Source organism: Mustela erminea, chromosome 11 (assembly GCF_009829155.1).
Source record: "Mustela erminea isolate mMusErm1 chromosome 11, mMusErm1.Pri, whole genome shotgun sequence".
In the NCBI taxonomy this organism is placed as follows: Eukaryota; Metazoa; Chordata; class Mammalia; order Carnivora; family Mustelidae; genus Mustela; species Mustela erminea.
This window is the reverse complement of record NC_045624.1, coordinates 94,903,399-94,917,778: the sequence shown is the minus strand read 5'-3', so window position 1 is coordinate 94,917,778 and position 14,380 is coordinate 94,903,399. Positions and strand designations below refer to the sequence as shown.

The 14,380-nt window shown below is 56.7% G+C and overlaps 2 protein-coding genes across 2 annotated transcripts; both read left to right on the top strand.

Moving 5' to 3' along the window:
• Positions 1 to 186: 186 nt before the first annotated feature.
• Positions 187 to 4,104, top strand: LOC116568793 (translation initiation factor IF-2-like). The gene is made up of 2 exons (XM_032304430.1): positions 187 to 301; positions 3,485 to 4,104. Exons 1-2 carry the CDS (start codon positions 187 to 189, stop codon positions 4,102 to 4,104), a joined length of 735 nt encoding a protein of 244 aa, XP_032160321.1.
• Positions 4,105 to 4,223: 119 nt separating this feature from the next.
• HUS1 (HUS1 checkpoint clamp component) lies at positions 4,224 to 12,959 on the top strand. Its single transcript, XM_032305248.1, has 8 exons — positions 4,224 to 4,362; positions 5,097 to 5,224; positions 5,308 to 5,484; positions 6,555 to 6,662; positions 7,550 to 7,624; positions 9,279 to 9,378; positions 10,721 to 10,840; positions 12,820 to 12,959. Exons 1-8 carry the CDS (start codon positions 4,311 to 4,313, stop codon positions 12,900 to 12,902), a joined length of 843 nt encoding a protein of 280 aa, XP_032161139.1. The 5' UTR covers positions 4,224 to 4,310; the 3' UTR covers positions 12,903 to 12,959.
• Positions 12,960 to 14,380: the final 1,421 nt, after the last annotated feature.

The window sequence follows — 14,380 nt, the reverse complement described above, 5'->3', positions numbered from 1 at the left end:
GCTGTTCCACCTGGCCGTTCCTCCTAACCAGAGCGGCAGTCGGTTGCTTGGCCTCCTCGTCTCTAGGCTGGCCTGGGACTTGCACTGACTGATGGAAGGAGACAGAGGGAGGTTGTAGGAATTCTGGAGACCCTGCTGCTTCTGCCGGCTCCTTGGACCACTGCCCAGAATCACCCTGCCAGGAGGATGGGGGACCGCAAGGAGCAGAAGGAGGTGCCCCGGGGCCACACCCAGTACCCAGTGTGTGGGGGAGACCCCCAGACCAGCCCCCAGCTGAATGCGGCCTCATCGGGACGTGCAGGTACAAGTGGAAGAGGCCAGACTCATGAAGACACCACAGACCCTTGTTGTCAAAGCCACCAGTTTGGGAAGAGTTCCTTACACATCTGTCAGTGACCAAGACACTGCCCATTTCCTGCCTGTTCTCATTTCTGGGGATCCTGGTCCCAGTACCTGTAGGAAGACTTCAGGATGGCAGAACCCCCTATGTTCGTTGGTGCTGGCAATGTAATGAGAGGCTGGATACACACACAGACTATGGCCAGAGCACACACGCGGGGCAGAACTCTGACCCACGATCTGCAGCAACCAGCCCGGGGAAACTGGCCAGGAAGCCAAACCACGTACCCACCTACCCACCTACCCTGCTGCCATGGCTCCTGTTGCTCTTTTCCGCAGTTCCCCACCTTTCAACTAGGGGAATCAGCAACTGACTTCTGGGGTTTGTCATCAAAGTGATACGTAAGTGATGGGTCCCTAACTCAGCCTGCTGGGATCATATTCAACCGTGCCCATGCCTGAAAGACAGGAGAGAGCCAACAAATGCTTGTCTCCTTTGTCCTGGGAGGTGGGGTCCCCTTCTTCAGAACGCCAACCCTGGGGTGCCTGGGGGGCTCAGTCGTGAAGCATCTGCCTTCGGCTCAGGTCATGATCTCAAGGTCCTGGGATGGAGCCCTGTATCAGGCTCCCTGCTCAGTAGGGGGTCTGCTTCTCCCTCTGCCTTGGCAGCTTCCCCTGTTTGTGCTCTCTCTCTCTCTGTCAAATAAATAAATAAATAAATTTAATAATAAATAAATAAATATAAATAATAAACAAATAAATTAATTAAATAATGTCTTTAAAAAAAAATGGGACCCCAACCCTGAGCACTGTGCCTGACAGTTACCATGGGCTCCGTGAATGTTAATTCTAAAAATCTTTATGAAATTTATGGAAGTATTTTTCCGTCAGCATCTAAAAGATGAGAAGTCTCTGAAAAGCCGTTTAAGCAAAAACCATGCCTTAAAACCAGGACAATTCTCAAAAGACGTGCCCTCACGCCGCCTCTACAGTACGCTTTCCTTCATTTTATGTGTTTTCATGTGAAAAAAAAAAAGAAAGATAAATACTGCCTGTGAAATCCAATGCAGAAGTTCTGAGCCATGCCAGTCTCTTTCCCCTGGGGTAAGATTTCCGACACTAAGTGGTAGCACTGGGATTGCAGTCAGTCTTCCCCTAGGGGCTAGAGGAGATGAGCGAGCACCTGACCCACGCGGCAACAGCCAGCAAACACTTTCATCCGCTACCCTCTGGTTGTATTTCCATTTGAGGACAAAATTAGGGCATTTCCTCGCACAGGACACAGACATAATAAATACCATCAACACCTGTCCCTAGATCATCCCACGTCTCATTTCCTAACCCTGAAGTGTGGCTATGTTTTACATCAGAAGGCTGTTTACCAGCCGGACTGACAGCAACATGAATCTACATGCTGTTAGAAAACCTGGGGTGCCTGGGTGGCTCCATCATTAAGCATCTGCCTTTGGCTCATGGGTTCCAGGGTCCTGGGATCAAGCCTTGCATCGGGCTCCCTGCCTAGCGGGAAGGCTGCTTCTCCCTCTCCCACTCCCCCTGCTTGTATTCCCTCTCTCGCTGTGTCTGTCTCTGGCAAATAAATGAACAAAATCTCTAAAAAAAAAAAAAAGGAAAGAAAGAAAGAAAGAAAGAAAAAGAAAAGAAAACTCAGTGGCACACACGTTTCTAGAGATCTCTGGTGATCTCGTTCCTTACTGCACGATCATTTGGGGAAAGAATGTAGGGAAGTAGTGCAGTATATTTAATTATCAGAACTGAAATTATCAGGTTGCTAAACCTATTTAATTTAGTTTAAGGAAACTGCAAGACTTCATAAGTAAGATCCCTTTTCTCTTTCAGGAAAAGATCATTACAGCCTCATTTTTTAACTGTTGGGTCAAAATTCCCAATATTATTTGGGCCTTTGTCTACACAGAGTGCATTATCATGGAAGTCTTCTTAGCAAGTTTAAAAAGTTATTTTTTATGGCATAAAATTAAGTCACATAAAGTGAAGATCAGGGGTGCTTGGGTGGCTTAGATGCTGGAGCAGGTAACTCTTGGTCTTGGGAGTCATGAGTTTGAGCCTCACATTGGATGTAGAGGGTGCTTAAAAATAAAATCTTTAAAAAAATAAAAATGAAGTTCAATATTCTGTGAAACATTGTTTACAAAGTTTATTTAGAGACATTCTTTATATTTATGTGATCTCCACAGCAACTGCCTCATGTAGTAACTTACCTATTTTAAAATTAATTTATGCTGGGGCGCCCAGGTGGCTCAGCTGGTTGGGTGACTGCCTTCAACTGGGGTCAGATCCTGGAGTCCCGGAATCAAGTCCCCCATCAGGCTTGGTGGGGAGTCTGCTTCTCCCTCTGACCCTCCCCCCTTTCCTGCTCTCTCTCTCTCTCTCTCTCTCGCAAATCAATAAAATCTTAAAAAACGTAATCTATGTCATCATAAAGAAAGCATGTTTTGTTCACAAAAAAATGAAAAGTGACATTAAATCACATTTGGTTTGGTAAACACTTCTATATTACAATGTAGACTGCAATTAAGTTTCACGTTATAGTCTTAAAATAGGGAGAATTGTTTGTAATTTTTGTATTTTACGCCTTTCGAATACTTTGTATTCGTATTCACATCTTGATTCTACCTCTCAAGTTAAAAGCACGTTTGTGGGTCCTTATTTGTGAAGCATATTAAAATGAACACTTTTTATTTTACAATTTTTTTAAAGTAGGCTCTATGCCCAACGTGGGGATGGTACTGACGACCCTCCATCAAGAGCCGCCGGCGGAACCACCCCAGTGCCCCCAAATCAATTCGGCGGATGCTCCATTTCCTGTTTTGTTCTTTGAAATTCTGCGACGTCGTGTACATCATCTGCGCCGTCAGAATTTCACTCGGATCGGCGGAGTCCGTCTGGAGACGAGCTCGCCCAGTCACCCCTTAGGTCTCCAGGACTCAGAGTAAGGGGAGCGTCTCAGCGAGGCGGGGGACGGGGGCGGGGCGGAGCAGGGGTGCGGTCCTTGGCTCCAAGGGTACCCGCCGGGACCGACCCGGGGCGCAGAGCCGTCCACGCAGACACCTGCAGGCCCGGGCCGGGGTGGGGGGGGGCGGGGGTGCGGCCTGCGTCCCCAGCACAGACCCGCAGCTGCCCGCACCGGGGCCTCCGGGACCCTCGCCGCCCACGGTCGCGCGGACGGACCCTCCCGGCCCCCCTGCAAAGCGGCTCCTGTGCCGCCCGCGGCCCCCACGTCTGTGGGTGAGCAGCCGGCTTTCACCGGACGCCGACGGTCCCAGCTCCGGGGTCGGACGCGAGCCTCGGTGCGGCCGTCCGAGCGGGAGGGTCCGGAGCGCCCGCGGCCCGAGGGGTGCGCTCGGCTACCGCGTCGCTCGGTCCCGGGGAGCAGCTGCGGGTCCCGGGGGCGCGTCCCGGCGGCCGAGGGCGGCGGCCCCGCGCTCTCCCCGACCGCGAACCCGCGGAGGCAGCGCCCGCTCCCGGGGGCCGGCCCGCACGGCACCACGAGCAGAGGCCGCCCCGGGCATGTCCGACGCCAGCGCGCCGGGAGAGGAGCGGAGACCCCAGGTCCCCACAGAGGGGACCGGAACGAGACCCGCCTACGCCCCCTCCCGCGGTCACGGCCCCGGCCCCGACGCCTCGGGATGCGACCTGGAGCCCGACCGCACCCGAGGACGTGGCCCCGGACCTCGCCTTCCCCAGGGTGCGACCCCCGACTGTGACCCGGACTGGCCTCCCCGGTGACCCGCGTCGAGGGTGACCCCGGAAGCCCTCTCCCGGACTCCTGGCCCCAGGCCCCGCCTCCCCGGGGGCGTGACCATGGGGCCCCGCCTCCCCCGGGGCGGGCCGGGCGGCGGAACCAATGCGCGCGCGGCGGCGTTTCCGGCGGGAAGCTGAGAAGGGGACCCGAGTCACCGCCACGGACGCCCCGCGCGGGCCCGCGTCCGGCCATGAAGTTTCGGGCCAAGATCGTGGACGCGGCGTGTCTGAACCACTTCACGCGTGAGCGGGGGCCGCGCCGGCCGCGGGGGCGGGAGAGGGGCGGGAGAGGGGCGGGAGAGGGGCGGGAGAGGGGCGGGCGGGCCGGAAGAAGCAGCGCGCGCGGCCGGGACCCCGTGGGGGCGTGTGCGGCCGCCCGCGGGGCGAGGATGGAGGATGGGGGCGCGAGAGGGTCGGGGGGCGCGGGCCTGGGGCGCCGGAAATGGGGCCCGGGAGGGTCAGGGGGCGCGGAGGTGGACATGGGGGTGGGGGACCAGAGGGCGTTGCTGTGGCTCAGGATAGGGCGCGGAGGTGCACGGGGCCTCCCCGGGGTGGCAGGGGTGGGCACTGGCAGGCGGCAGAGCGGGTGCCGAGGTACCCAGGCTGATGTCCCCCACCTGACTGGGACCAGGTGGCTTCTGCTTGCGCACACCTGCCTTGGAAGCGGGGCCGCAGGGGTCCCTGCGCCATGTGTGTGCCGAGCCTTGCACTGGCCTCGGGGCTGTAGCCTCCTGCGGGCCTCGGTGCAGGATGAGTGGGGGACCCCCCAGCTAGGGGCCAGTAGCCCCCCAGCTGGCTGTCCTCATCCTGCCACACCTGGCGGGGCCTCAGGAGGTCAGAGTGCTTTCCTGCGGGGAGGGGACAGACAGGGCCTCTTCCCGGCGGGCAGCGTCCTCAGGTTGCAGCGTGGGCCCAGCCAGGTTATGCTCCTACCCTCCGTATGCCTCCCGCTGATTCCCGGCTTTGCTCCCCCGCAGGGGTCAGTGCCATGGTAGCCAAGCTGGCCAAGATCTGCACGCTGCGCATCAGCCCGCAGACGATGAACTTCATCCTCTCCGACAAAGTGGCTGGCGGGGGCGTGAGCATGTGGTGTGAGCTGGAGCAGGTGCGCCCGCGGGCAGCCCGAGGCCGGAGCCGCACCCCGAGGTCTCCAGAGGCCGCACTGGCCCCCTGTCTTCCTTCCCACAGGAGAACTTCTTCAGTGAATTCCAGATGGAGGGTGTCTCTGCAGAAAACAACGCCATCTACCTAGAGCTGACCTCGGAAAATCTGTCTCGGGCGTTGAAGACAGCCCAGAATGCCAGAGCCCTGAAGGTCAAGCTGACGAACAAACACTTCCCCTGCCTCACCGTGTCCATAGAGCTGGTGAGCAGGAGCGGGCATTCCAGACGCTTCCGGGGAGCGAGGCCAGTGCCTGCAAATATAGGCTTTCCAGCGGCCTGGAGAAGGCCGGTTGGTTTTATAAAAAGGAGGGACGTGCCTACAAATGCCTGCTTTCTGTTAGTCAGGCCTTCTCGCGCCTCAGTGCTACTGTGCTCACACTGCATTCGGCCAGGGCCCTGCCTTTTCCCGGGCCAGAGCACTCCTGTGTCCTTTCCTATCTGCATACCCCCACATGGAATCACGCTTTCCGTCCAGTTCCGCTGTGGAAGGGTTCCCCCCCTTCCTCTGTGACACTTTCCCGTGACCTCTGATTCTCCCAGAATGCACACATTTTTCGTGCTGCTTCCAGAAGGCTCTATTGCCCAGCTTTCCTCGAGACACACACCCCACGGGCTCTCCTGGCTCACAGGATGGCATTCATATGTCTTACCATGATGGCCAGAGCCCTGCACTTCTGGCCACACCTGTCTTGGAGCCAGATCACCAACTGCCACCATCCAAATGGTTCCCACAGTGTCCCCTTCTTGCCCAGCTCCCAGACTTTGGAGACCCTAGGGATCCTGCTTGGAATGTCTCCCCTTCCGGCTCCCTGAAACCTGCACCCTGGTGCCTCTTCTCCCTACCTGCCCTCACACTGGAGCCTTCCCCCACTTTTTAAAAAGATTATTTATTTGGGAGAGAGAGAGAGAGCATGTGCCCAAGCATGGGGAGCAGCAGAGGGAGAGGGAGAAGCAGGCTTCTTGCCAAGCAGGTCGATAACAGGACCCTGAGATCCTGACCTGAGCTGAAGGCAGATGCCCCTGTGTGTTGGTTTCTTGCTTATTGAACCACGTGGGCCCTGGAGAGCAGGGACATGTCTTATTCACCACACTTCCAACTCCTTACGGGAATCGAGCAGAACAGGCCCGCCATAAGTGCTTGGTGAATGGGCTTCGATGAACACACAGAACATTCCAGATAGATTTGGTATCAGTTTCTGTTTGTCCTTCGGCGACTCTGTTTGCTTTTTTAACATCAACACTGAAAATATGTTCTAATTTTTCTCTTGGCAGTTATCTGTGTCGAGCAGTAGCCGCATTGTGACACACGACATCCCTGTTAAGGTTATTCCTAGAAAATTGTGGAAGGATTTGCAAGAACCTACAGTCCCGGACTCCGACGTGAGTGATGCCCGTCGTCTTCTGCTCATGACGTGTTGTGTGGAGTGATGAGAATTCCCTGCTGTCAGTTCTGGGCTCGCGGCATACCTCATTTAGAAACTGAGAGGAAATGCTAGTTGTTTTTAAAGGACACGGCAGGAAGAAGCTTGCAGTATTTGCCTTTCGTTGATTACATAAAACATCTTAAAACAGTGCTGCATGTAGTAGAAAAGCCACACTCCGCACACGGGAGAGCAAAGTGCTTGGATCATTGTGCTTGATTAACTAACCTAACTTAGCACTTGGGGGGCAAGAGTGGTGCCTGGAACACGGGCAAGAGCCAAGAGGGGGGCTCCTCCAGTCCTGCTGGCAGGAGTCCCAGAGCCCCTGAGAGGAACTCCGATCCCAAAGGGTGCCCTGCCTCTCACTCTCATGTTCTGGAAGACACGCTGCAGGGATATTGGAGAGACCTTATTGACTCCTGCCGAGGGCACCTGTGCTGACAGCGCTATCTCAGGCATCGTTAGGATTCAAGCTCCGGAGCCGGACTGGCTTGCGGCGCCTGTCAGGGTGGGAGGAGGCCCAGCACGTGGCTCTGGGCCCACAGAAGATGGGCCCCGGGGTGCTGAGTGCCACCCCTGGGCGCATGCAGCAGCATCTCAGCCGAAGGGCTGCATTCAGGCCCCCGGAGGGTGTCCTTGGGGACACGGTCGCCCCAGTAACCGGAGGCTGGCAGGTTATAAAGTTGTTTTCTTTTCATATTTTGAGAGGAGCTTATTGAGACAACTTTACGGCAGGCTTTCAGAACTGTTCAGCCGACACACAGTCCGAGCCAAGGTGGCGAGCCCGTCAGCACTTGGCTGTGCTCGTGTTTTCAGTCCTCCCAACGTGTGTCGTTGGTTTTGTAGGTCAGCATTTATCTTCCGGTCTTGAAGACCATGAAGAGCATCGTGGAAAAAATGAGGAACCTCAGCAATCACCTTGTAAGTGATCACTTCTTCGGAGAGCAATAGTCTGCGACTTTCAGGACTGTTCGGTTCGGGTCCTGGGCCCTGGGAGGAGGCCCGGCCGGGTGGAGGCATGGGTGCCTTCATGCTCACCGCCGCGGTGTCCCGGGGGGCCTGGGGACCCGGCCTGTGTGGAGAGTTCACCAATCCACGGCCGCCTGTGGAAGCCCCGTTCTCGGTGCTTCTCCTCTGCCTCCCCGGAACGGGGAGTTTCATGTTTGCCCTCACCCCTCGCATTTATCTCTGTGGCCCATTAAGAGTGTGTTCAAGGGTCAGGCGTTGTTTCCTTATGTCTCGGAGAGCACATTCCGTATTTCATTTAACAGTATCTCTTGAGTGAATCACTGGAGTTGGCTGGGGGTTGAGTGTCCTGTCCGCTTAGCCTGGGACAAGGCTGCCCCAGAACGTCGTGATCTCCAGTGGCTGCTCTCCTGTTGATCCGGTCGTCATGCTGGGAGCTCCCTCTGGGCCCACTCGTACCTCGGAGACGCTCAGAGCAGCGCCGGGGCGGGGGTGTGGGTAGGCAGGGCAAATTAATCCCAGGCTCTGCTTGTTTGTTCTTGCGGTCCAGTGGAAATGACTCAGCAAAGTGGCCTAGACAGAGTCATCAGGGGTGTTTTTCTCTCCTCTGGAATGTGTATAGACAGATGTCATGACATAGCTGCTACGGTCTAGAGTACTTGGTGGAAAGGTTTCGGAGGGGCCAGGTGCACAGGGAGCGTGGCTTGGTGACCAGAGTTCTGCCTCTGAGGGTCGTAGGAAAGAGAGCGGAAAGAAGGGGGGTTACCCTGGAGGTGCTTGGACATCCTCGCTGAGACCCCCGCCCTTCCCCCACCTTCTGCAGGGAGGGATGTGGCAGTAAGGGGTGGGGTGGACCTGTGTAGGATCAAGGGAGACTGGCGCCGACAGCCAGGAGTCCACACCAGGTTTCCTGTGGCCCCCCTCCCGCTCCAGCCCCGGGGTCTTGTGAGGCCAGCTGGGGTTCTGGTTCCAGAGTCGTGGGCTGGGGTCTGGGACCCAGTCTGGCTGCATGTCCAGGTGCCTCGTCAGTGGTGGCGTCAGTGGTGGTGGTGGGAGCTCTGTCCTGCTCTGCCTCACCTTTTAGCCCAGCACCTTTGCATACCTGTACACATGAGCTTCTTGGTTAATGCAGTAGTGACTATCGTGACATGGTGGCAGAGGGGGATTCCTTGGCCACACAGACCTGGGGCCCCTCCCAGCTACACTGGGTAGCACGTGTGGCCTGTGCCAGGTGTCACTGGAAGCGGGCCGGGTGGCGCGCGCCTTCACCAGAGCTTGCTGTGCTCTGGGCGCGGGGAGGCACTTCCTGTTGGGTGTCCAGCACTCTGGGTCAGTCTTCAGAAGTGATCCGTGATGATCGCTAAGGAAAATGTGGGTAGAGCTAAGGTCTTAGACCTGTAAGAGATAGTCACGCTGGAGTGGGGTCTTCACTCTGAGGGGCCTCTTCTCTGGGGGTTTCCAAGTACCCCCTGTTGGGGATGCCGTGTGGGTCTCCATCGGGAGTGGTGTGGGGCTGTGGGGCTACCTTGTCACCTGGTTTGGCAGAAGCTGATGTCTGCCCCCCCTTTTGCTTTCCTTTTCTTAAGACTATAAAATACTCAATTTGCAGATTATCGAAGCAAACCTAAGTGGAGACTTGAACTTGAAAATAGAAACAGAACTCGTGTGTGTTACGACTCACTTTAAAGACCTGGGGAACCCTCCACTGGGTAAGTGTTCCAGTGCTTTGCGTTCTGTATGTAATACATTGTTGGAGGTGTCACATCTTGCTGAGATCTCTACCTGGAACACGGGAGAGATCTCAGTTTCACACTTGGGGAGGGAACAGGCAGCTGAGGTCCAAGCAGGGAAGGTTGGCCTCCCCGGCCTAAGGAGTGGCGCCTGCCCCACTGGTCCCCTGAGGGCCCCTGGTGACCTGTTTCTGCCCATTTCTCACCTGGAATGACGTCACATGGTAGACAAGGTTTGGTTTCCTCCCACTTTAGTCCCTCGTATTTATGAAATTAGACTAGCAGATGGCAGCTTTCCTCGCCTGACCAGATTTTTCATTCCTTACACAGCAGCAAAGACCATGGGACCAGTTTAGTAGCGGTGAATGACAGGGTAACTGACTGGATGGGGGAACGGGGGGACCTGAGTGGTGCCCACAGAGCTCGTGGCCATGGACCATGCACTTAGTGGGTGCTAAGTGCTGGGGTAGGCAGCAGGCAGGGCCCGGGGAACTCCACAGATGACGTGGAAGCTGGATTAGTCCCACACATGTTCTTCCCCCCCACAATATTTCATTTATATATTATAGATTCGGGGGAAGGGCAGAGGGAGTGGGAGAAGCAGACTCCCCGCTGAGTGCAGAGCCTAACAATGGAGGGCTCGAACCCAGGACCCTGTGATCATGACTGGAGCTGAAGTCAGGGGCTTAACCAACTGAGCCACCCAGGCGCCCCCACACATGTTCTTTCCCACCTGAGAGGCCCGTCGCCTTTATAGTAAAAATGTGCAAGTTTCCAGCTGGCGTATGGAAGTCCCGTCAGTGCGGCCAGAAAGGCTTTTACCTTGTAGAGAAGCATATCCCACTCCAGCCAGGTGCAGTCCGCACAACCGAGGCTTTGCTAGCTGTTCTGTGAAGTGCCTGCCTTCAGTGATACTGTGCTCTTTATTTTAGTAAATTATGGTAAGGATCTTGTCTCTGATGCTTGCCCAGAGTCGAAAGGACCTTTTCTTTCTTTTCATTCCCCTTTGGAAGGGGCGGTCTTGCGCAAGCTCTGTGTGGTCTGCTCCTCACTACATGTCTGGGGACTAATAGGGACCGTTTCCTTGGACCAGAATGGGGAGAGCGGGTCGTATCTCAGGTCACCGTAAAGGAAGATTCGCTGGGAATTTGCAGTATTGAGAGAAGCGCTTGGCACCTGCTCGCTCAGCCGGCTACAGCGTGTGCACCTCGATGGCGTCTCCTGGCTGCACCAGCCAGTGCGACCGTAAATCATTGATTTCAGCTGTCATCACGCCGGCCTGGCTTCCCTGTTTCATCACGAGCTGTTCCTGTCTTTGCAGCCTCTGAGGACGCCTCCCAGGATCGAGACCCAGAGCAGATGGCTGAAGTGCGCATAGACATCCGGAAGCTCCTGCAGTTCCTCGCTGGGCAGCAAGTGAACCCCACGCGGGCCGTGTGCAGTGAGTGTGCGGGGGCCTCGTGCGCGTCTCCGATCCCGTAACCAGAGGCCGGCTCGCGGCGGTGCGCAGCCCTGGAGCGCAGACACAGCACAGCCACAGGGGCCCCGTGCTCTAGGGCAGGTGGGGGCTCGGGTTTTCCTGTACTCAGCCATGCTGGCTTGGCAGGGGCTGTGGCCACCTCACCTGGCCGTCACGTAGGCTCGCTCGTGTCCTGGGGAGAAGCTTCCAGAGGATGGGTGCTGATCGTCCCGTCTTGCCATGTTCGTCTGACCTGATGCGAGGATGCTCTGACCCCATAAACTGGGCTTGGGCTGAAGGTCCTCTGCTCTTGTTCCTGCAGTCGTCCCGTATCTGGGCGTCTGGCTTCCTCTTAACTCCTGGTTTTCCACAGTGGTACCTTGGTCGGGGTCAGCCTTGCCTTCCTCTGTGCACCTGCCTCTCAGCTCCCATCAGTTACTGGCTGCACATAACGAAGGGCTTACCCGCCCCGAATTTTTCAAGGACTTTTCTGTCTCCTTGCCACTGTGCTGACACGGCAGTGGAGAGGGAGCACCACCTCTCGTGGAAGAGTTGAGCCCCGGGGCGGAGCTGAGGACGGTCCAGGAATGAACCTGGCAGCTGGCACATTGCCAGTGCTCTAGATGAGGAATAGAGAACTCTGGGGGCCTGTGCCAAGGACGACAGCCCTCCAGAAGGAGAGACATGCAGCGAAGCAGATCACGACAGGGCAGTTAGCACATGTGGAAGGCACTAGATGGGGTGATGGGGCACAGGAGGTGGTGTGCAGAGGACAGAGGGCCCGGGTTAGGGACGGAGACTATAGAATGGCTGGGTCCTGGGGCAGGTGCCAGTGTCCCTGTGCGCTGCATCCTGAGAACCCCTGGGGTGGCCTGTTGTGTGTTCCTGGGTCTGAGGACTGTGGGAGATGTGCCTTAGCATGGGGTCTGTGTGGGCTTAAGACGGCCTCCCATGTGCTGACGAACCCGGACAGGCTGCTGGCTGTGCTGCTGTGGTCCTGGCAAGCCTGCAGGTGGCTCCAGTGTAACCCAGCTGTGCCGGGTGCAGAGCGGAAGCCCAGCGGTGGGGTGGCATTGCCCTTGAGTGCGCCCTCTTGGGCCACGTTGGTTCTGGGCCAGGCAGCCAGCTGAGCTGCTGGTGCCCTCGGAAATGGGACTTTGGGGTCCCCAGGAGTGTCAGAGATGGACCAGGAGATTGTGACAAAATGTGGATTTCTCCTACCCTCTCCTTCATGCTTCAAACCAGCTCTTCTGCCTGTAATTTTTGCCTCTGGGGTAGTGTCCTCCAAGTGTCCAATCTACTGCCCCATGCTACCTCCCCCCCGCCCCGGCGCACTCTGCCCCATGCCCTCTGTCTCCACCCGCCACCTCTCCTGTAGGGTATTTTTGCTGGTGCTGTGCCCCTTCCCCACCCCTGTCCCCTGGGACCAGTCCCTCTTCAGCCTGGCACTTGGCCAGAGCCACCCTGATGGGCTCCACGTGGTCTCTGCTGCTGGCCTCAGAGGTCTGGAGAGCAAGTGACCTGCCCTTGGCTCCCCTGCACTGCTCCCGCCTCTTTACCCTTGGTGGCCATGGGCCCTGGCCACTGCTGTTGTCCTGCGCCTCACTGCTGCTGAACCGAGCAGGCCTCCCATAGAGTTTGCCCTCCACTCCGTGCGGTGCCTGACCTGGGCCTCGGTGCAATGTGCGGCCCTCCTGCACCCTGGCGCACACCACAGCCTGTCCCTGCGTGCACCATAGCCTGTCCCTGGGGGGCGGTGGGCCGCAGCAGTGGGCCTTCATGCACTTAGGTCATGCATTTTCCTGGAACAACCGTGATTTTGGTAAATAGGGACTCTTTGCCACAGTCCTGTGGGCCGGTCCCACAGTGGGGGATGGAGCATAAGGAGGCCAGGCTCCAAGAGAAGACATAGTGGCTCGCTGGGCAGGGTCTTTGTGGTGACAGGTTTCCTCTCTCTGCAGACATTGTCAGCAACAAGCTCGTCCATTTTGATTTGCTCCATGAAGATGTGTCCCTGCAGTACTTCATCCCGGCCTTCTCGTAGCCCACCTCCGGCCACGCGTGTCTGTGCTTTACCCTGCCCCACCGTGATAGTCTAGCTGAAAACTGAGTTCATGGAAGACAGCTGGATAAACATACTTCTTTATGTGACATTTTGATCTCGTGTCTGTTTTGTCATTAAGACATGGGATATGGGAACAAAAGCACGTGCTTATCCAAACTTAAGGTATGTGGGGCTCCCAGATGCTGCCCAGCTCTGACTCTGCTCCTTGGAGCCTGATAACTGGGGCACGCAGAGGTCACACAGGGCAACAGGGGTGTCGCGGGGTGTCTGGCTGCAGCTTGTGGAGCCTGGGGTCCACGCCCATGAAGGTCAAGTCCCTGGGCTCAGCTGCTGGTCCTCCAGGGTCCCTGAGGCCCACGGGGATCCTCGATGACAGTCCTCACCATCCCGTCTTCATGTGCAGCGCTTGGCCGTCTGGAAAGCACACGGGTATTTGGACAAAGAGGAGCTCCGGGGGCCTGTGTTCAGGGCTGAGACCATGTCTGGTTGTCTCTACACAGGCGAGCCGGCCTGGGCCCGGCAGGGTCTGCTTTCTCATCTGCCAGGGCCTGCCCCATCGCATCCCATGGTGGGGGAGTTCCCTCTGCCCTGTGGACGGGATGTGAGCAGTGTCTTAACTTTCGCGACAGCCGAGCAGTGAGGCCATGGCCTGGGGTAGAGGAGGAAGGGGGACATCTGCACAAGTGAAAAACTCTCCTGCGGCCTTTTCTGAGTCTGGGGTGAAAGCCAGTATTTGAGAGCCTCTCTGGATGCTAATATTATCAGTGGGAGTTCACGTGGTGCCTAATACTTGGTCACGTAACGCTTTAAAGCCAGCTCCTCATTTTGCTTTTCAAGCCTCTCTCCTCTCTTCAGTTCTGGCCAGCGGTAAAACTTAGAAATTCCTGATGTTCAACAAAGCAATGTCTGAAAATAGTTGATAAAACTTTTTTTGTTTTTGTTAAAGAAAGGGCATAGTCAGTTACTAGATGAGGAAATTGTTTTTTTCTGAATATTTAAATGATGTTTAACATGTAATGAAGTAAAAAAATACAGGTCCTAGGATAAGTTAGTGGTAAGACGGCGCATCTCCTCGCCTGTCGGGCGCAGCGTGCCTCGGGTCTCTGCCCTGGCGTGGAGTGCGCGTCTGCGGGCATCCCGCCCTTGGGCGTCTGTTGTCACGGGCAGGGCCGGTCCATGTCAGAGCTGCCCAGACACGTGGGGTTCTGCACCATGGATCCTTTATTTGCCAGAGTGGATTGCGTGGTCTGCCCGTGGTCACGCGGCTGGGGGTGGGGTGGGACTAGGACCCGCGCATCTGACTTGGGGTCAGTAACCCTCTACTCAGGGCGCCACCGCGCAGCCAGAGCCTGATTCCTGCATGGCAGTCGGGGTCCACCCGTGGCTTCCTTCGTCTGGGAAGAGGATGTTTGGGTAGCTCCTGTGGTAAAGCGACTTCACCTGCAGTTTCTACAGTG

What these genes read in the sequence shown, in the direction of transcription:
- LOC116568793 (XM_032304430.1), top strand. Translation starts at nt 187, where the DNA reads ATGGGGGACCGCAAGGAGCAGAAGGAGGTGCCCCGGGGCCACACCCAG. An exon ending in GGCCTCATCGGGACGTGCAG is followed by an intron (nt 302 to 3,484) that starts GTACAAGTGGAA and finishes TCCCCAGCACAG; the next exon opens with ACCCGCAGCTGCCCGCACCG.
- HUS1 (XM_032305248.1), top strand. Translation starts at nt 4,311, where the DNA reads ATGAAGTTTCGGGCCAAGATCGTGGACGCGGCGTGTCTGAACCACTTC. An exon ending in GGAACCTCAGCAATCACCTT is followed by an intron (nt 7,625 to 9,278) that starts GTAAGTGATCAC and finishes CTCAATTTGCAG; the next exon opens with ATTATCGAAGCAAACCTAAG. An exon ending in CCTGGGGAACCCTCCACTGG is followed by an intron (nt 9,379 to 10,720) that starts GTAAGTGTTCCA and finishes CTGTCTTTGCAG; the next exon opens with CCTCTGAGGACGCCTCCCAG.